Below are 23,059 nucleotides of genomic sequence, written 5' to 3'. Positions count from 1 at the left end.
AGTCATCAAAGTACATATTCTGAAAAGACAGATGCTGCCTTTCAAATGCTGGCCCCTCAGAAAACGAAAAGCAGAAATTTACTACGTTTATTAAATTCCAGGTTCACTAGGAAAAAGTCTACTGTAGGAAATGTTTGAACTAAAATCTTTTCTCCTTATTATCTTGAAATTTTATATGAAAGTCTTCCTAATGGAAGATTGTAGAGGTAAAAGCAAATTGAAGTTATGGAAAAATACTAACTTTAAAGTATATGAAAATACCAAGGTTTAAATTTTGTGGTTTATAAGTATAGCTTTGATGATTAAACTTGAAATGATTGAAAGCGTATTATTTTCAAACTGAAACTGTAGGCAGTAGTATAGTTCTAGGACCTTTATGGTGGCTTCTTAGTCAATCGCCATGTGATTACTGAGCACAGGCCTGGTGTCCAGCACTGTGCAAGATTCTGGAGAAAAGAGATCATTATGCATTTTGCATCTTTAACAAGCATCATTTGCAAATGGGTATATTTAAAAATAGCTTGATTTCACATGTTGTCCAGATGTTAGGGCAATGAAAAGTTGATTATTCTGAATACAAAGTGTGGTGTTTGAAATTCTAAGATAAATTTGTAGTGCCCTTTCTCTTACTACATTTCGATTAAAGAAATAAAAAATAAATCACACACTTGTCAGTGATGTGTCATTTTGAAGGGTAGATGTTTTGTGATATTGATCAATGCATTTCTACATCAGGTGCCAAACTGTCTGTTTTTTAAATTACTGTCAAACATTTTACTAATTATGTGATTATTAAACTTTCCATATTTTTATAACGTTACAAGAGATTTGCAACAAAACATTTTCAAAGTTGAGAATTGTTACTTTCTTTTTATTTAAAAGATACTATAGACCAATAATAAAAAATTTAAGAGTTTATAAGGATGTAAAGCTCAATTCATGTTATCTTTTTCCTCAAAGCAAGAGGTCTTAATTCTTAAGTGATTTGAAAAAACTAGCTAATTTGCCAGTTTGATAGACATCTCATCCAAATTTATATAGGATTAGTAAACATCAGGTACTAACAAGCGCTTATTAATTATGTACCACTACTGAGAAATAGTTACTCATCCTATCTAATAATATGAAATCTATGATTATGTTGATAGTTTCAGGGCATTTCTTAATAATATGATGTAAACATTCCTGTTTCTTATAAATAATAGTGAACAAGGCACTTAAAGAAATGTTTAATCTTTCTTTAACATATAAGAATTATTGGACTTGGCTTGCTGCATTTTTTTTTTTTTTTTACCACTCTCTGTACTCTACTTAGTACTCTACTGTTTTGCATCAAGTAGTTTAAGTGATTTACTTTTTCTCCTTCCATATGCCCTTGCATTATAATGGCCGCTGCTTTCAAGGTAAGTCTTTCATGTATCCTTATTAATTTCAATTTCTTTGGGCTGTAATTTTTCCTAACAGTTCCTATGTGGTATTTTGAAGAACCTGGCCTTGAGAGACACAACATATAATGACATGGTAGTAATATTTTAAAATTCTTTTCTCTTTGCAGAAAACACAAGTGACAAAGTTAGTATCTACATTACTGGAGAGGAAATATGGTGATTTATATATGAGTAAACAGCATGAATGCCCAATTTTTGCAAAATTAAGTTAAATTTTGCAAAAGAGCTATACTTTAGAATAACCACATTTGATCTTTTCAATGAGTATGGTTTGCATTGCTATGTGATGGTGACTTGTTTTATAGTAATAAATATTAGTGTTTGACTTTTGTTTTAAAATATATGTGGGGTTTGCTGTGTAATGGCTAAAAAAAAATGCTTTGAGGAATGGAATGTAGATCAGTCTAGACCAGGGGTCCTCAAACTACGGCCCGCGGGCCACATGCAAATACAAATATTGTATTTGTTCCCGTTTTGTTTTTTTACTTCAAAATAAGATATGTGCAGTGTGCATAGGAATTTGTTCATAGTTTTTTTTTAAACTATAGTCCGGCCCTCCAACGGTCTAAGGGACAGTGAACTGGCCCCCTGTTTAAAAAGTTTGAGGACCCCTGGTCTAGAATGCTAGAGGACAAAGTAAAGGTAGGAGAGAAAGCAGAAAACATATAGCACTAGTACTGGCATATGTAATACTGAGTTGATCTCCAAATTCATATAACAAAACAAGTGATTTCCAGGTAAAGTCTCTTAAGAACATTTTTGATTTTTCAAACAATGATGCTGGGAGGTTTAAATCTCTCTCTGTGCAGTTATGTGTCCCTGGATGATAGAGAGTCTATACACCTTTTAAATTAGTTAAGAGAGATAATTATCAACTTATTAAATGTCATAAGTAGTGGGCATAGACATTGGAAATCACTGTAGTATAACTTAAAAACCTTGCTGTTGTTTGTTGGTATTGACAGTAAACTGGCTGTGATTACTAACTTTAAAATAGATTCAAATCACATTAGATTAGAATTTAAAATATTTTCTTGTTAAGTTATAACTATTCTGAGTTGTGCTGAAATTTCTTTATCATTACTCTAAGAGAGTAGAATTGGAAATATGGGATATCTTAGCCACACTCGAGAATTAACTATTGAATTATTAGAGCAACTATATTCCAGTGTAGCTTTGGTCTTGCTAACTGAATAGTTTCACATTATATACACAAGAAATAAAAATCCCCGAACCCTGGTTTATTTTTTGTCAATTTAAAGTTAAATTCTTATGCATAAAGACTTTGATTAGTTACTAGATTTCAATGGAACAGTTTGACTTTAAAGGGGTAAAATGGGACTTGGAAAAAGAAATTTAAGCATTTAGGTTAAATATGTATTTAATATTCAGATTTAGATGAATTAATTTATTAGGTATTATTGTGCATTGTGCTAGGTGTTTCTAAATGAATATGTGATTTAATTCTCATTTAAACTGAATGCTGAGAAGTTACTCAAGTTTCTCAAATCTGGCAGCTTGTAAGTGATAGAGCAAAGATTGGAGCCTACTTCTTTTGAAGTCAAATTTTGGTGTAAATTCCTCTATATCACCTGTTTGTGAACTGGGCTTATTTCTGTTACTTTGAATTCATATTTGTTTTTAATGATTATAGACTTGAGGATAAATTGACTGAATTGAGGCTATATGAGTACCTAATATGCATAAACTACAGTTGGGTTTGATATCACTTTTTTAAAATAATGAGCATTTGAGGGCTCTATCCTAAGAACACACTTGTATTTGTATAGTTTCAGAGTGCCTTCAAATAAATATGTTAACCATATGCCCTTACAACGAGACTGAGATAGAGAGAACTTGCAGTCCATTTCACTGTTAAGGAAAAAGGCTTCTATCTGTAGATTGCAGCTTGCCCAGGGCAGAGGGGAAGTGGGCAGCACAGCCAAGGTAAAAAGCCAAGTCATCTGACTGCCACATTGGCACTGTGGTGTATGATGGGCTCTTCTACTTGGGCAACTTTTCTAAAATGCATGAAAATACTTGGCATATTCAAGTTGGCATCTTTACATTGAAAGCAATCAACCCTCCATTTGCTGCTCCTCACCACACAGAACATCCTCCCCAACTTCATGTTGGCATACAACTGTTTCCCGGAACTTTATAATGTTTAGTTATATATCTAAAATTCTACTCTGTTGAGGGGAGGTTATTTTGAAAAACTATTTCCCTACTACTTAATACAGTAAGGCAGAGGAGGGAATGCTTTGCATTGGGGCTAGAGAAGAATAAATATTGATAAACTATTGAGATCAACTTACTCCTGCATCCCACCCCATTCAGTGAAACTCAGCCTCTTTTGAATTTATAAAACTGACTTTGATGTTTGGAAATATAGCCACATTCACAGTCTTAGTATTAAAACTGGTAGGAAGTTATTCTCACTATGTTTACACTGAATTATTAGTTACTCTGACTAAAACTCTATTGTGGAACGATTCATTAAACAGTGTGTTGAAAAGCTAGAGTTTAGACTTTATCTTCTCTGTCCTTAATGGAATATATGAATATACAGTTCACCCTTGAACAACATGGGTGTGAACTGCACAGATCCACCTATGTGCAAATTTTTTTCAATAAATTTATTCAGTTGACTCTCCTTATCCTTGATCCACGGTTGGGAACGACGGATGCGGAAGGATGACTGCATGTATTGTTCCACACATTTTATATTAGGAACTTGAACACCTGTGGGTTTGGGTACCCAAAGGGGTCCTGGAACCAATCCCTGGAGGATACCAGGGAACAACACAATTCTGGGGACTCAAAACTTATACTCGTATTTTTGACTGCAGCGGGGGGGGGGGGGGGGGGGGTGGCGAGGGGCAGGGGAGATGGTCAGCACATCTAACCCTCACATTGTTCAAGGGTTATATTTTTTAAATGATTCTGTTACTTAATAGGCTATGTGAGTGAATTATGTCTTGAGGTTTTCCCTCTTTAGATGTTATTAATCTAGGTCAGTGGTCAGCAAACCGTGGCTCACGAGCCACATGTGTCTCTTTGGCCCCTTGAGTGTGGCTCTTCCACAAAATACCACGTGCGGGCGCACACGTGCAGTGCGACTGAAACTTCGTGGCCCACGCGCAGAAGTCGGTTTTCGGCCTGGGCGAGTCTATTTTCAAGAAGTGGCGGTAGAAGAAGCTGGGGTGGGGTGGGGGGGTGGTGTCGGTTGTTCGGGCAACGGAGTCGCAGAGCAGGCGGGCCTCGGGGAAGTACGTTGTTTTGAGGTACATTCACTGAAGTTGACCCCTTCCAACTCTCCCATCCACACTCGTCTATCTGAAACAAGTATACAAGACGAGTGTGGATGGGAGAGTTGGAAGGGGTCGACCTCAGCGAACGTACCTCAATCAGTTTGAAGATGTTTTTAGCAAAGGCCAGCTTAGGAGTACCCTAATTAAGTTAACAATGTACCTATCTATATAGTTTAAGTTTAAAAAATTTGGCTCTCAAAAGAAATTTCAATCGTTGTACAGTTGATATTTGGCTCTTAGTTTGCCGACCACTGATCTAGGTCCTTTACTATATAATATCAGACATGCTTTCCTGGGTAAATTAGGTTGTTGGTAAAACAGAGCTATGGAGTTCCTGAAATTCAGTTCTAAACTCACTGGGATTTGCTTGTGAGTGAGGGTAGTAGTAGTGATGGACAGGGGAGAGTATGAAGATTGAATAATAGCCCATTATTTATGACCTTCTGCGCTTTCTGTATTTTTCATCATAATTACCACATTAAAAAAGTTAAGAAAATGTTCAAATAGTGCATAATTCCTAATTCAGGATAATTTATGTGTGATTACACTTGCTATTACTATATACTACTTATATTATGTAAAAGTGATCTTTCTCCTAATCTCTTCGATTTAAAAAATGATTCTAAAACAATTTGTTTTCACATCTTACATCTAGTAATTGTTTTATTCTGTGCCTTTTGTTAGGAATATAATAGGAATTTGGATTCATAATGAAATGAAATTTATAAAAACCTAGACATTTTAAAAAAAATAATGTATCTTTCTCTCTTGGTATTAGTAACTTGAGACTTGAATTAGCAATGATATATAAAGTATTTTTCAGTATTTTGGGAAACAAACAAAAACGCAGATAAGACTGTTGTCCCAATAATAACAGTGTAACAAAAAGTTAGTTTTTACTAACATTTGTTTGTGCTTACGTGGTTATTTTGAAGCATGATGCTTGTGTAACATCTTTATGTAAATTCATTGTTTTGAATTTTGTTATTTCATTTTTCCCTTTTCTTCTTTTTCTGGCCTCATCTTTGTCGATTTTACATCATCCTGGGAACATCAATGTCTTCTGTATCACATTTGTATGTGTGTGTGCATTATTTCTCTTTCAGTAACCCTGGCACCGTGTAAGTACCTAATCAGTGGTTCCTTTTGTCATTTTCATCATTGTCTCTCTGTGACTTTCCATCTTGCTTTCACCTTAACACCACCAGCACATTTTGATAATATCTTTTCATTGCAAGAATTTTCAAATATGTTAAGGAGCTCAGGAACATGTTTTTCATGCTAGAAAACTTCATATGAATCAGTGGGTATGTTTACAGCACCCACACTTCAGTTAACCCTTAGGGAGATAGATAAGTATTATACACCATGTATATTGTTGTGAGAGTTGTATTTCCAGCCTCTGCCATTTAGTATTTTGAAAAAAGATTTGAGTAAACTTGCTGATTTTTAATGTTTGTATTTTGAAATAGTTTGCTCTTGCTAGTTAAGTTTATATTCTATCCCAAATACTTAAAAAAAATAAAATCATTGAGATTATTCTCTTTTTTAATCATAGTGATCAGAGTTCTAGAGCAGGGATCCTCAAACTACGGCCCGCGGGCCACATGCAAATACAAATATTGTATTTGTTCCCATTTTGTTTTTTTACTTCAAAATAAGATATGTGCAGTGTGCATAGGAATTTGTTCATAGTTTGTTTTTTTTTAAAACTATAGTCCGGCCCTCCAACGGTCTAAGGGACAGTGAACTGGCCCCCTGTTTAAAAAGTTTGAGGACCCCTGTTCTAGAGTTTCAAAGTTTGAAAAAAACTAAATGAATGTTTAGAAACTTCATATCATTTTAACACAAGATCTTTTCTGTGGTGAATGTCACAAAGTATCCAGTTGAGTCACAGCTAAAAAAATATTCTTAAGTGGTGTTATTTACTATTCTTGTTGTCTTAATTTTACACTCTTGTTTTATATTTTTATAGAACAAACCTTTTATAGATTATATAATAATCTTATACCTGAAATTGGTGCCATTTAAGCATAAACTGCAATCACTAATTATAGAGAAATTTAAAGCTATAAGTTTAATACTAAAATAAAATTATTCAGGTAATTGCATAAGATAAAGTATTGTTTGCTTAGGAATTTATATCTGCCAAAGACTGTGGTTATGAAGTAATCTATGCCTATTATTTTTTAAATTTTGTTTGTTTTAAAAAGGATTAGGTTTTGTTCAATATTAGTAAAAGGTGTTTTAGAGATTTCACTTCTGGTATCTTAAAAATTTACCATAAATTTTAGTAGGTATTACTAGTTTTGTATATAAATACTTTTGATGCTGTTCTTTGTATATGCAGATGACCCATAGTTTTAGAGCATGCATAACAAACAATTATTTCAGTAATAATAAAAGAAAATAGTATGAGATAATTACTATTAGGCACTGTGGAAAACACTTTACATACATTATTTATTCCTCAAAACAACCCATTAAGATAGGTATAGTCCCCATTTCTCAGATGGGAAAAATCTAGACTTGGGGAAATTAAATGATTTGCATTAAACACACACTGAGTGGAGGATGTAGTACCTGTACTTTTATCTTCCTGATTCTAAAGCTAGTGTTAACATTACTTCTATCATGTTCTTCACTGGACAGAAACACTTCTAGTGTACTGAGACAGTTTTGATAAGGTTCCTTAGGGTAAAGTGGTAAAGTGTACTTTGTAAATTCCCCAATATTTATGCTTTATTACAAGAAAAATTAATGTTCTTAGCAAATTCTGTAGTTTACAGATCCCTTTCACATATATTATTTCATGTAAGCCTCCGAACAATGTGACTTTGTATGTGATATTCTTATTTATAAATGAAAACAGTGAGTCCTAGTGAGATTGACTTGTCCAAAATCCCACCTCTGAAAAATCATAGAGCCAAGATTTACATGAGGGTCCTTTGATAAATATTTTGTTGGTTTATCATATACCATAGCTCTTTTTCACTATGCTGATTCTGCACACAGTCTTATTAGGGATGAGGGATATCTATCTGTACACAAGAATGAGAAAATAACACTTCTGTCCCTTTCCAAAATTGTGTTTGGAATTGCTGGTTTAGCCTGTACTAAACCATTCTTGTTTCGTAGGCCTATTGAAGACACGATCATTTAATTTTGTGAAAGCTAATACATTTAAGCAGCATATCAGTGTTTATGTGAATGTAGTGCATATCTGTGTGTTTTCAGGCATTACATGAACAATATAAGTACATAATTTTAAATTGTTTTATTTTTACTTCTGTGGATATTTAAATTTCTCTTTGTTTCCTTCTTTTCTTAATCTTCTCTTTTCCTTTTCATGTTGGAACTCTCTCTTCTGCTGCCTTCTTCTATCACTTAAAAAGGAAAACCCCACCTAAACGGTAACCTTCCTGTTGAATAGTTACTTATACTATTATTTTATATTGGCATATACGTACCTTTTTTTTCTATTTAAAAAACAATTCCATCTACTTTATTTTAGAGGGTACTCTTTAAAAAAGTTAAAGCTGTGTAGGCTTGCAAAAGCAAAATATGTAAAAGGAACACTAAGAATTAAATGTATGCATTATAAATAATTTGGCAGAGAATATTTATCCTTGATATAATTATAAATTTTTCATTCATTTTTTCCTTCCTAATCCTAGCCCACCGAGAAAACACATTGTGGAGCGTAATACAGAGTTTTATCATGTACCTACTCACAGTGATGCCAGCAAGAAGAGACTGATTGAGGATACTGAAGACTGGCACCCGAGGACGGGCACGACTCAGTCTCGCTCGTTCCGAATCCTGGCCCAGATCACGGGGACTGAACATAGTAAGTGAATGCCTAGATGAATTTTCTTTTCTACAGAGAAGTAGCATTTAGACAGATAAACAGTTATTAGAAAGCAGTAATTTTCCTGAGGCAGTTTGCTTTTAAATTATGCCATACATAATATGGCTACTGTAAATAAGAAATCAGCCCAGGAGAGTTTCATTGAAAAGTGTAGAAGCAGCAATAATAGTAGTACTGGTTGTAGTATATGACCAGTGACAAGATGATACAGAAATATTTTTTTAGTGGCTCTGTGCAACTTGACCATTTGGTATTGATTGGTGCATGTAATTGCTTAAATCAGCAATTTCAACCCTTTTCATCTGATGACACCCATAAACTAATTACTAAAATTCTGTGGCACACCAAAAAGTATGTTTTTTGCTGACCTGACAAAAATAATAGGTATAATTTTGATTCATTTACACCTGATGGCTATTTATTGTGTTGGCTGTCATCATTTTTTTATTTGACAATCTAGGTCAGTGCCCCTGTCTAAATAGTCAGGTATTTCATGTATTAAAAATTCTGTGGCACACGGGTTGAAGATCAGTGGCTTAAGAGATTTTAAAGTTTAAAAGACAAACTAATATTGCATATTGCTTATTATATTTCAGTGAAAGAAGCTGAAACTGATAATACAAAGAAGGCAAAGTAAGTTGTCCATTTTTTTGGTAAATTGAATGAATGCTTTCCTTTCACGAATTGTCTCAGTTTGTCATTTGCATTTGCAAGTGTAATGGTATGGCATTTTGTTTTTGCAACCAAAAGCTAAGCATTTCACTGTGGTGCCTTTGTGGAACTTAAATATACAACTTACAGATTTCATAATTAGTAGATATTATCTGGATTTTATGTCTAAAGTTTATTTAGTATTGAAATAAGTAGGCGGAAGGGTGTGTTTGGAGTGCTTTTTTAACACTGTAGTCTGAATGAATTCATGTGATCTTGCAGTCACTTTATTTTGGGCATAAAAATGGATGTTTCCAAGAGAGGGCTCTAATGGTTAATTTTTGTATTTAAAAAATGCTCTCTACCCTTAAAATCTTTTGCTCTTAAATAACACAGCTTTGTGAAATTTAGCTTTAGAAGGCATGTTTTCTGCATGATGAACAAAGTGTAGAAACTTTTTCTTGCTCTTTCTTACGACTCTTCTATCACTTTTCTTTTTTTCTTTCTTCTTTTTTTTCTATTTCCACAGGGAAAAGATACCCCTTCACGTGTTTAGTCCCAAATACACAAAATTACGTGACTGGCACCATGAAGTTTCAGCACGTGCTCTTAATGTACAGTGATTTATGAGCTTTGCCCCCTCAAGCAGCCAGCACATACCTTTTCATTCACTTTTTCTTTTCTCCAACTTCAGAACAAAATCTGTATTAAATTTGCCATAAGAAAACAATAGGACCTTTTCTATACTTTTCTAACCATTTCCTGCTGTTGTGAAAATAAGGAGGATGAACATGTATTGTGCTAGTCGGTAGCTCACAGATGTTAAACCAACAGAGTCTATTAAAGGACTAGAGCCGTTTAGTGGATTTACCTGTTTCCATTGTTATCAGAGTAGTAACCTTGGAAAAAGAGTTATTTTCGTAAGTTGAATTGGGTCAGTCATTTGAAGCAGAGGTGGGTGAGCAAATAATGTCCTTGTCTAATTTGGAAAATAGTTCCTTATGGTACTACCTTTCCTCAGATTACTTTTAAGTTAATTCTTACATAATGTTCAGAGTGGATTGTGAGTTAAAACTAGAATTTATTAGAATAGATTTCATTATAGATTTAGGTATCTTTTAAAGCAGGTAATTATAATATAGGATGGCTACATGAAGAGGAGGAAGCCCAGATTTGGCTCCCCAAAAAAGGAAAGAAGAGATTTCTGCCCCTCTCTGCAATGGGGAAATATACACTGTTTGTTTGGTTTGGTTAATTTAAAAAAATCATATTTTCTACCAAAGGAAATATTTCTAAGCTGGTGGATATAATTAGGATATAGACAACTTCTAGGTATTATCTAGTAAGTGATAGAAAATATAGCTTTGCTTTGTTTCTAAATCAGAGGAGTAAACATAAAATGAATTGAAATATGAATGATTCTTTCTGAGATATCTGAGAAACATTTTACTTAGTGATATGAACTATTGTGTATTGCTGCCATTCCTAGTAAGCTCTGTTTTGCAGTACATTTAAGCTAAATATCTGACCAGAAATGCTTTCTGTCTTGTAATATAATGTATAATATTATTAGGTCTAAATGCAATACTAAATGCATTTTGAAGTTTGGAAAAGTATTGTAATAAAGTTGCTTTTAACTTAGCTTTGTACCTTGTTTTCTGTTTCCTTGAAGCTGATAACAATGCCAACCAATATTTGTTATAATGTTACTTGGGTAAAATAAAAAATTATCATGACGTTTCATTTGGGAAACCTTTTTAATTCTGTGAGGTTAATAAAAGGTGAGTGTGGAATATGATAAAGGCCTCTATTTAAACACCCCCCCCCCCGAATTGTTACATTATTTAGCATATCTTAAATATCATAGACTATGGCACAACCTAGATTTACTCTTTGTGTGAAAATGATTACTGAAGGATCTTGCCTGAATTCAAGGTTCTATTTTAATTTTTTCATTTACTTTAATGTTACCACTGACTAGGACAACTGTCTGATAATTTAGAGAAACTAACATTAATTTCAGTTAGTGATTGATTACTATCTAAAATTTGGCCTGCTCAATGCATTTAAAAAATAATTCTAGGATTTATGTATGCTCATTTCCGCTCTACTTCATAAGATATTAAAATGTCTTTCTTTTACTGATTCAGTTCTTCTTCATATACTTCGGTGATTTTATCATCCTGACATCAATCCCATTTATGACTGCGTGTCTGGCCTCTATAAGAAATTAGGTGTAGGTTTTCCTATACCTAATAATGCCTTATTGATCTCAAAAGATGACGTTTGAGAAAAGATAGAATCAAATTCTCATGAAAATTAATTGTGTGGGTAGAGTGAACATAGTATTTTTCAGTAAGAACCAAACTTCTAGAATAACTACAGAATTGAGAGAAAGAAGTATTAGGGGAGTTTTTAGGTAAATAAAAAGAAAGTTTCCCTAATCAAGAGAAGAGAATTGTGTATAGAACTTTATAACTTGAAATAGGTGCAGATGAAAATAAGAATGTAATACCTTGTCTAGCTAAAAACTAAGTATTTTTAATGTCGCACTGAAAGTATAAACTTAGATAAATGGAATGGTCTGTATTGGAGTGTTAGGATAAATGTTTAGCCAAGATCACAAAGGACATTCCACTTGACCCTGTCAGAGGTTGAATTCTGAAACTCACTTAATCTTCTGGGACATCTTATATTCCTAGCTTAGAAACTAGCCAACAATTATAAAAGCTTCTTGCAAAAATATTATTGTAAGACTAGTGGACTAATTTATAGCTTGTTTTTGTTTGTCTCTCTTGTACAGACTTTCTTTATCATAGGCTTGTTTTTTAATGTAAAATTGGGAAGTTACTCTTAAGAATTTTCAACATATTTTTCTTAAAAATTTTTAACAGTCAGAAGATGGAATGTCTCCCATACAGTAGTGTTATTACCTCAAAAAATACGTTATTTGTGGAAACAGAAACATTCATTTTGTGCAACATTATGTCCTTTAAGAAGATTCAGATTAAAAATAACTAAGCTTGTTTAAGGAAATACTATTATAATACTAGCAGTCCCTGTTTTTATTCAAATTTATTCAGAAATATAGAATGAATTGATTTCCTCCAGACAAATAATTTTGCAGTTGTTGTGTTTCTAATGTGTATTTAAAATTCTGTAAATCATAAACATTCATTTATGAGGTGTCTGCATTCATTTTTCCACATGAGTAATTATTAAATATTTAAATACCAAGCACTGATATGTGCCTGGGATTCAGTAGTGAATAATAGATAAATATATGAACAAAATAATACAAGATAATTGTGCTACCAAGACAATAAAATAACATAAGAGAAATTTGGTTTAGGCAGGGAGGGAGTACTTAGATTGTATGGGCCTCTGAGGAGATCACCTTAGTGCCATCACCTGAGACAGAAAAAGGGGTCAGTCATGTGATGTCTTGGGGGTCAATGTATAAAACATAAAGAACAGTGTGCCCAAAATGTGGCATATGAGAGGAAGCATGATATGAAAACATGATATTTACGCACATAAGAAAAGAATTTGTATTCTTATTCCTAACCATGGCATTTTATTTTTACTTATTTTTAAATTGGAAGTTGTCTTATTATCATATCCAGGCACTTTCAAGTAAAATTAGAAAATGAAGAATCAAGCAGATCAACCAATTTGCCAAATAAACTATATACACTCACCTTGGTAGTGTCAGCCCTGAACATAGTAATCATTTTAATGCTTTTCCCATTGAGATCCATTGAAGACCTAGAAAAATCAGGCATTTAATACAGTATATGTTGGTAACATGTATGTAGGGAACAGAAGTGTACAAAAAGCCATTCGAAAAAACAAAACATTCATATATAGAAATTTGATGTATAATGCTATATTCATAATTAAATGATGAACTTGACAATTAGTACTCTCTTTTTTTATTTTATGCTCACCTGAGGATATTTTTCCATTGATTTTTAGAGAGATTGGAAGAGAGAGAGAGAGAGACAGAGAGAAATATCGATGTGAGAGAAACCCACCAATTGGTTGCCTCCTGCATAAGCCCCAACCAGGGCCTGGGCTGGGGAGGAGCCAGCAACTGAGGTATGTGCCCTTGACTGGAATCAAACCTGGGACCCTTGGGTCTACAGGCCAGCACTCTATCCACCAAGCCAAACCGGTTAGGGCATACAATTAATACTTTTTATAAACTTTCCTACAATTGTTTGGACTCATACATTTTGTTTGTGCCATTAAAGAATATTCCTTAAACCAAATAAATACTTCCTTTCCAAAATAGACAGTCACATTTTATTTTATATTTTTCTGGTTAGAATAGTGGGGAAAAAAACCCCAAAAAACAGGGAGTGATAAGTTCAGGGTTTTAGACTCAGATTTGTAACTGACTGACTCCTTTCTGCCCCTGAGTTTCCACTTTAAAATATGAGGTTAGAATCAGTGGTGGACACTGTGATGCAGATACTGCTTCAGTTGAGGATTTGACACCACTCCTGCTGGGTGAGTAAGGGGCATGATAGTCTTCCAGGGTCAGCACCTTCACATAGCACCTCCTGCAATACTGGAGCCTTCATGGAGCTGTCCAACAGCAGTGACCTGATTGGAGAGAGAAGGAGGTTAAAAGCCTGGTCATTTCCACCCAGGTGGGGACAAATGAGAAGGGTCATTCTATCAGTGGTTCTTAACCTTCCTAATGCCACGACCCTTTAATACAGTTCCTCATGTTGTGGTGACCCTCAATTTCATTGTTACAAATTGAACATAATTAAAGCATAGTGATTAATCACAAAAACAATATGTAATTATATATATGTTTTCCGATGGTCTTAGGTGACCCCTGTGAAAGGGTCGTTTGACCCTCAAAGGGGTCGCGACCCACAGATTGAGAACCGCTGTATCCAACGTTTTCTCTTTTCCATTCCCTACGGGCATTTAATAAGCACCCTCCATGCTGAACTCTGTCCTGATTTTGCTTTCTGGAGAACCTGATCTGCAACAGAATCATAACCTTTTAGATCCCCATTGGGACCTGGATTGCGTGGGTTCTCTTCAGTGTGGTTCTTGTCTTCATCTTCTCATCATTCACTCTGTCTTGGTTACCTGTTCCTTCTCCTTAAATCTTCAACTCAGATCGCAAACACCATTTAGGGAAATAAGTGAAAGAGATGATACCAGGTAAGTCAGCCTAAAAGTTATATGAAGTCAAAAGGAAAACATATTTGTTGATTGCATCAGAAGTATCCTGGAGTAATGAGTATGTAAAGGTATTTAGAAATCAAATAGAGTCAGGGCTATATGAATGAGTCAGTGAAATGGGAAGCTTTAAAATAGAACATTAGGATTTACTCTGAGTAAATGTAATGATCACTTGTAACTGGAAGGCAGCACCTAATAAATTATTTTAATTTTGTATGTTATAATTTTCCATATGCAGCATTTTAGAATCAAGTGTATTAGTCATTTAATCGTCACTTAATACATTTTATTTGAGCATCTCTGCTGTTTTCTTCACATCCTTTAAAGTTTACCTCTAGTTGTCTGGGAAGAGATGCTGATGCTGAGTAGGCGTTGAGAACGTGTAGATAACACAGATATGATGAGGCCAGGAGAGTGCTCCTGAGGGACTAGGGATGCTAAATATAATGCTCTGAATCAAATGCCAGTGGTGTGCCACTGAGAACGGCACTGAGAGTGAGTGCTCCCTCTTCCAAAGGTTTCCTTGTTCCTTCCTAAAATGCCAACCACACACTGTCACCCACAGTGCACCACCCTCAACAGTAGAAATCTTTTCACTTCTGAGGTTACATACTATATTATTTTCACCCTTTTTTGGCACCTCCTTTTCTAATTTGTTTATGGATATTTGTCTAATAGTATAAACTGGGAAGAAAAGGCATTCTAATATGCATGGTATTTCTTCCTGGATGCAACTATAGTTATGCAAGTAAAGCTCTGTACATTGAATATATAATTCCATGTATATAAATGGAAATATATTAGAAATGTATATATAAATACTAGAGGTCCGGTGCATGAAATTCGTGCACGTGGCGGGGCGGGTGTGTCCCTCAGCTTAGCCTGTGCCTTCTCACAGTCTGGGAGCCCTCAGGGGATGTCCAACCGATGGCTTAGGCTGTGGGGAGCCTAAGCCGTCAGTCAAACATCCTTAGCGCTACTGCGGAGGTGGGAGAGGCTTCTGCCATCGCTGCTATGCTCACCAGCCATGATCCCAGCTTCTGGCTGAACGGTGCTCCCCCTGTGGGAGCATACTGACCACCAGCGGGGAGCTCCTGCATTGAATGTCTGCCCCCTGGAGGTCAGTGCGCATCATAGCAACCGGTCATTCTGCCGGTTGGTCAATTTGCATATTAGCCTTTTATTATATAGGATAATATGTGAATATATAAAAATATAAATTCAGTTTGAAAGTGGGTGTTAGGATTGTAAGAGTCATCTCTGGTGAACTACTTAAGTTAGAAATGTACTGTATAAGCTCAGGCTGCCATAACAAGACACCACAGATTTGGTGGCTTACACAACAGAAATTCATTTTCTCACAGTTCTAGAAGGTAGAAGTCCAAGATTAAGATGTTAGCAGAGGTGCTGTGTGAGGCCTGTCTGGCTTGCAGATGGCCACCTTCCCTCTCCGTGTCCTCACGTGGCCTTTCCTCTGTGCACACAGAAGAGCTCTGGTGTCTGCGTTTTTGTACAAGGACAGCAGCCTTACTGGATTAGAGGCCTACTGCTATGACCTCAGTTACCTTTAATTACCTCCTTTGAGGCCCTCTCTCAACATACTGTCACTTTGGGGTTAGGCTTTCAGCATATGAATTGAGAGGTGGGGCATTGCACACAATTTAGTTCATAACTCCAGCTGCCTTTCCATACTAATACTCCGTTTGGTGTATTAGCATGTAAAACAAGTTTTCCTTAAGTAGAATCACTGACTTGGACTTAGTTGGAAGCATTGTTCCTCTGCTCTGGTGCCTCTTTTCTTACTTTGGGGGCAGGTATTTGTCTCCCTAACCTGAGTATATAAGCTCTTTGAACACAAGGATTTTAGTTATCCCACCATATTGGGCACTAGCTAGCACTAAAAAAAGGCTCTACTGGTGCATAATTGCATATTTCTCCAATCCCTTAATTGTTGAATTTTAAGGAACTTGTTTACAGCACAGTATACACAACTTTTAGTTGAATATAAATTCCGTATAAAGTCAAATTTTCATTAAAATGCCAACACATTAATATCTACACTGAAAGTAAAGTGGAATAATACCTACGTTGTTTAAAAGGAGAATTGTTGTGCTTTGTGCAACCTAATTGCCAAACGTTGACACATTTCCCCTGATGGTATCTGTTTGTTAAATAGTCATGGAAGACTTTTTAAAAAATTAAATGAAATTTTGTTTTTGGATTCATCTTTCTTTGTGTTTTTTGTCTCTTTCAACATGAATAGCCCAGTGACTCCTGAGAGGAGACAATACATGACTCATTTTAGAAACAAGTATATGAGAAGTTTAGTGCTCTGATTGGATAAACCAATACAAATAATTTTATCATTTCAAGGAAATGTTTGAAATTGAGTCTATTTTACAACAGCCATATTATTAGTAACCTACTAATAATGGAAAGCTAATTAATAATATATGGCACACCAGCATAGAGAATTATGGGAGGCCTTAAAAAAATTCATTAAAAGATAATTCTTTTAAAAACATATACTTCGACCCTGTTCAGTCTCCAGTCAGGGTGTGTAAAGGAGGCAACTGATGGATATTTCTCTCTCATATCGATGTTTTCCTTTCTCCCTCTGTCTTTAAAAAAATCAATAAAATAAAAAATAAAACATATTCTCAGGTAAGGGTTAAAAAAACATGTTTGTAAAATACATTATGCCCTAGCCAGTGGGTAGAGCGTCAGCCTGGGGACTGAAGGGTCCCAGGTTTGATTCCGGTCAAGGGCACATGCCCGGGTTGCAGGCTCGATCCCGAATAGGGGGTGTGTAGGAGGCAGACGATTAATGATTCACTCTCATCATTGATGTTTCTCTCCCTCTTTCTTCCTCTCTGAAATAAATAAAAATATATTTAAAGTAAAATAAAATACATCATTGTCAAGCATCATACAATTTATTTTAAATTAAATGGTGATTTTTTTTTATCTCACCCTTTTAAGAGTTTTTACTACATAGGAAAATATTTATCTAATAAGCAGATTAGATTAAATTTTTTCATGCTTAGATAGGTCTATATAAATAAGTATATGGTAGAATTTTTATTTAGCAAAAATGTATATTATCATGATGAAAACATACTTTTTATGTCTTTTAAATCTTGTTTAAGAAATGATAGGTTCTACATCTATTGTGAAAGAAAAAATGATAGTTTCTGATTTTTTATATGATACGGATTTGCAATTTTCAAAGATTTAAAATACTCATCAAGGGAGAAGTGACTGCCTATCCTTTCAGTAGAAAAATGGTTCTAATCCAGTCACCAGTTACATTACACAAAACTGAAACAGTTATGGGGAAAAAATATCCTCTTACAGGCTGTCCCATAGCACTAAATAATGCCCGCATGATTTCTAACTGAAGGCTATCAGAACAGATCTTAAGTGACTTCTTGAACAGAAACTACATAAATATTTCTAAACATACTCTTTTTACAGTAAGTTTTTAAAAATTTGTGGCTTTTCACAAATAACATACAACCCACATAAGATAAGTGAATGAAGACACAGTTTGCTGACCTGTGCCATGTCGTTGTTATTGCTGTGTTTTACAAATGTATTGCGCTCTTGTTGCATACCCTAATTAAGACTCATGCCATTTGAGTAAGTTACCTAAAATTACTATCCTTTATAAGCTATGCAAAGAAATCACAAATCATTCCCTAGTCTCATATTCTTACGTATTTTCATGAGGTAAGAATTTAACAATTGAATTTGTCCCAAAACAAAGAACACCAATCCTTTCACAGAATAGTCTAATTTTACTTTATTTATTTTTGTTAATCCTCACCTGAGGATATTTTCCCGTTGATTTTTAGACAGCGTGGAAGGGAGGGGGAGAGACAGAGAGAAACATTAATGTAAGAGAGAGACATGGTTGCCTTCCCCACGTTCTCCAACCAGAGCCGGGGATCAAGTCTGCAGCCGAGGTATGTGCCTTTGACTGGAATCGAACTCGGAACCCTTTAGTCCATGGGCCGATGTTCTATCCACTGAGCCAAACTGTCCAGGGTGCATAGTCTAATTTTTAAAAATAAAACAATATCAGCCAAATAGAATCTCTTAGCTGATATTATATAGCACAATCCTGCATAGTATGTTCACAAACCTGGAAAAAAACCCACAAGCCAAAATAAAAATGGGTATATAACCAAGTAATAATTTTGTCTATTGTAAAATATGGAATATTTGTAATTTACCTCCTTTCATTTTTTTTCTGGTAGATTATACTATGCAAAAGCTGGTTTTGTGACTATAATGTAGAGGTCGCCATCTACTGAACATAAATAATTACTACACTTTACTTCCTTATGAGAGTAGTACTTTAAAATTATTGAAGCAAGAAACATAGTTCCTATTTACCATATATATTTTCATGCAGCAGTTGTTTAATTCTCTGCTTAATTATGTAAATACTCATGTATGTTTCTCAAATTAAACTGGGAATACTATCACATAAAGATTTTTTCACAAAGATCTGTGTTTGTAATATGCAAAAATTGACTTTCATAGTCCAGAATAGGCACTAAGTTTCCTAGAAGTTTTTCTTATCAGATCAGTAACACTTCTTTTATAATGCTGTTTGGATAAATTCTGTCCACTTTACCTCTAGAGAGAGAAATAACACAACAAAATTATTTTATTGAATTAAACCAGAAAATAAAAGGAACTCTCCTTCTTGACTAGAACTCAATATTGAAGGCACCTCCTGCAGTTTACTTTTTTAAATTCAAAAGAAAATCACAACTTAAGATGAATTAGGAACACTGATATTAGGCAATTTTTACCATGATGGAAGGCTTACTTTTCTACTTTTTGCCACTATTCAATTTTACTACTTCAACCACATTGAAAGTTTCAGAAACTCAAGTTTTTCTACCTTTATATTTGTGAAAATGTGTTCTAATAATGTTAAGATTTTTATAAAAAAATTGAAATTATATTACATAATATAGTATAAAACCTATGACAGGTATGTATATTTTGGCATCTTCATTTTTCTTAGTCAAATTAAAGAACTACTTCAAATTACATTAATCTTAAAAGCATTCTCAGCTGTCCATGTCTCCTCTTTTGTATTTCTCTCTTTTTATATCTATTAACAGCTGTATGCTGGGTGCCTCTTCTATGACCAGTTTTATTGATGGGTGTTCATTTCCCAATGCACCTAATTAATTACTCCTGAAATGTCTGTATTTATTTCTTTAACCAGAAGACTGTTAAAGCTAGGATGATACTTCAGCAATTTTTGAGTTAGTGGCACACATTTATTTTGTCTTGACATACTTTAATTTTTTATCCCAATATCCTAAGTAGTTCATAAGAAAAAAAGTGTTTGAGAATATTTCTGAAAGATTTTAATGGCTTCAAGTAGTTGTATATCACTGCTTAGATAATGGATAAATTTGAGAGTTTTTTAAAAATATGTATATTTTATTAATTTTTTTACAGAGAGGAAGGGAGAGCGATAGAGAGTTAGAAACATCAATCAGCTGCCCCCTGCACACCCCCTACTATAGATGTGCCTGCAACCAAGGTATATATATGCCCTTGACCGGAATCGAACCTGGGACTCTTCAGTCTGCAGGCTGACGCTCTATCCACTGAGCCAAACCGGTTAGGGCTGAATTTGAGGTTTTAATACAAATAAGCAACACTTTTAGACTCAAACTGAGCATTTGCCTAGAGCACTGTAGTCAAACATCTCATTAAAATCGGCAAATCTCTTAGCAGGGATATTGAAGTAATACCCATGAATGTTAGAAAATGTACATCCACACATGCAAAAAAAACCAAAAACCAAAACACATTTAAATGTGAAAAATAAAACAACCAGATAACATTAATTTAAGAGATAAAAAGTAATACGCTAAAGTGATATCCGGGGTTGTTATGAAATTGATAAATGTTCATTGTTGAAAGCTCTAACTAAGCAAATAAAAATCACCCCAAACTGAAAAGACTTTGCTTTATTTACATTCTGGAGGGAATTGAAGCCCCAGATAGAAAGCTTTTTGAAATTAACTCTCCATAGTCTGTTTTTCTCAATGATTTAGAGAACTTACAAGTGAGATTTGCTAAGTAACATTATGTGCATTTAAAGAGAGAGAGAGAGAGAGAGAGAGAGAGAGAGAGAGAGAGAGAGAGAGAAAGAAAGAGAGGAGAGAGAGAAACAATCCCGGAGAATGGGAAAGAAAATAGAAGACTGGGAACAGGTAAATATAATACTGGTTTTCAAAGAAAGAAAAAGTTTAACTTGAATTTGAGGTCACCTGGAAAAAAGTTTAGAAGGCATTCTTAGAAGCACGGCTAGGGAGCACTAAGAACAGATGGCAGAATGACCAAGACCTAGAAACAGAAACAAATCACATCCAACTTTATTAACACATTTTGGATAGGTTGGGGGAAGTGCTAATTTCAGCAAGTTACCAAAGAAAGGCTCTTAAGTCTAATCGAATTTATAAATGAAATGAGGCTAATGACGGCAGGTGTAGATTCATATCAGGTTGAGGAAATGTAGCCAAAGGATATTGTTTAAAGGTTCAGTCAGTGACTTGGATGAGGAGCCCTGGCGCTTACTGCCTACATTTGTGGGTATCCTGAAGCAGGAAGGAATAGCATACATATTCCATTACCAGTATATTGGAAGTCTAGGACAATGGACCAGATCTAGTTTTTAAAAACAGAGAAAGTGAAAGAAAAAGAAAAGTTTGATATGGTTATATGTAGTTTGTATCAAATCATTCTAACTTTTGTGGGACATAAGGGGAGGGGGAGATAAAGTTAGCAAAAACAATTTTTTTAAAAAAAATTATGGATTTTAGAAGAAAATAAACCCAATATGAGTTAGTTGTATAATATGGCTCCTAAAATTATAAGGCAAGCCATAGTTCTATTCCACACTAGCTCTAGGAAAATCTCATCTGGCACATATTATGTTTAATCCTTGGCATTAATCTCTGGCAATTACATAAATAATCCTAATAAAATCAACTGAAAAACCATGGAATAATTAAGCTATTTCTGGTCAGAGAAGTTATATGAGTAATTGATTTTAGCTGTTAATATTAATATGGGCTAGTTCCTGGACCTAAATTCATAGCCATGTCTTCTTCTTCCCCAAACATTCTCCTTTTGTCTCTGGCCTCATAGATTAGCAGTGGTCTCTGTTCCTGTTTATTACATATTGACATATTATACATAATACATAAAAATAAATCCAATAATTGCCTTGTAGGTTGTTTTAAGGGATTCAGATTCTTGTCCCAATTAAATAGGAAGCCAAATATAGGATTTTAATAATGGGAAATAATATCTGGTGTATGTTTTTAAAACATCACTCTGAATACTATGGAAAATTGATGTATGGGAGAAATAATGAAAGCAGGAAAGTAGTTCTATGTATTCCCTTAGTTCAGGCAAGAAAAAATAGTGGGTTAGGCGGGGGAGGTACTAATGGAGATGTAGAGATTTGGATGGGTTTGTATTTTGCAGGAGTGTGGAAATACCGGGGGTTGTGAGGTAGATAACGGAATATTGCTGAGTCGGCGAATTTGGTAAGACTTAATCCAGTCCATAAAATTGGTAAAATTCAATTCATTATAGTAAAAAAACTAAGATTCAAGAGGCAGAGGAATTAGAAATAAAAAGAAGGTTCTTAAAATCCAGATCTTAGACATGTTATACTTGTTGATAAGAAAGTAAAGGTTATGAATTCGGGAGTTCGTGGCTGAGGAATTGCAGAATTAAGATAACCTAGGAATTATGGTTGAGGTGAAGAAGTCAAGTAATTTAGTAGTCGGGCTATTCAGTGATACAACGTGATAACATCAAAGTCATCAAGATAGATGATTGGAATTGAGTAAAGAGAAAGGCAGTGAGCCGGGAGCTAAAGCAAATAGGTGAGGTAGAGGCAAGAAAATGCATGCATATGTAGCTAGTGAGTGGGATAGTCTGATGACAGAAGCCTCAATGGACTTGGGATTTTAAAGAGTCAAAGATGACTCATAACGTTAGAAACCTCCGGGTTTATAAATGTGTGTGATGTGGGAGAAAAGGAATCTTTGAAGGAACTGCAAGGAAGATGTAGAATGATAGAGAGTTTTTGAGGGCTAAGAGGAATGGGAAATTGATCCGATTAGGAGATGCACAAAACAGTGAAGAAATTAGAGTCCAGGAATGATGGGTCACTCAAGGGGATTGCATTTCTGGTTGTGATGGGTAAGCAGGATGGAAACTATGATGGGCTCATGGTCTGTTCGAAGAAAGCGGGCACTAGGCTGTAAGCTCCATGAGGGCAGGGAGTTAAAGTGGGCATAGAGTATGTGAGAATGCCTGGTATGAAGGGGCAGTTCAACTAATATTGTTGAATGAATCAGTGAATGCAGGGTGTGACTGAACGGCAGAACTCAGGATACATGACCCAAAATATTCAGTTAAAGAGTATGTATGTAGCCTTTGGCTTTTCTTCTTTAACATTGGCAGGACACTCTTGCTATTGCATGAGGTGCTATGGTGGCTTTAAG

At 34.8% G+C, this 23,059-nt stretch overlaps 1 protein-coding gene across 6 annotated transcripts in view; it reads left to right on the top strand.

Annotated features, from left to right (window-relative positions):
* Window positions 1-23,059, top strand: part of PDLIM5 (PDZ and LIM domain 5) — a gene marked incomplete at its 5' end in the record, with an annotated part of 212,340 nt that overhangs the window by 127,156 nt on the left and 62,125 nt on the right. For 2 of the 6 annotated variants that reach the window (XM_081109307.1, XM_081109305.1), the window contains 3 exons: window positions 8,158-8,175; window positions 8,440-8,612; window positions 9,230-9,266. In XM_081109307.1, coding sequence (XP_080965433.1) covers window positions 8,158-8,175; window positions 8,440-8,612; window positions 9,230-9,266 — 228 coding nt within the window. Of the gene's footprint in view, window positions 1-8,157; window positions 8,176-8,439; window positions 8,613-9,229; window positions 9,267-9,813; window positions 10,925-23,059 lie in introns of those variants that run through there. The other 4 variants (XM_081109306.1, XM_081109308.1, XM_081109310.1 and 1 more) reach the window with 3 other exon arrangements.

The sequence above is a fragment of the Myotis nattereri genome (genome assembly GCF_964212035.1).
Source record: "Myotis nattereri genome assembly, chromosome: 1".
Taxonomy (NCBI): domain Eukaryota; kingdom Metazoa; phylum Chordata; class Mammalia; order Chiroptera; family Vespertilionidae; genus Myotis; species Myotis nattereri.
This window is presented reverse-complemented; position numbering and strand designations above follow the sequence as displayed.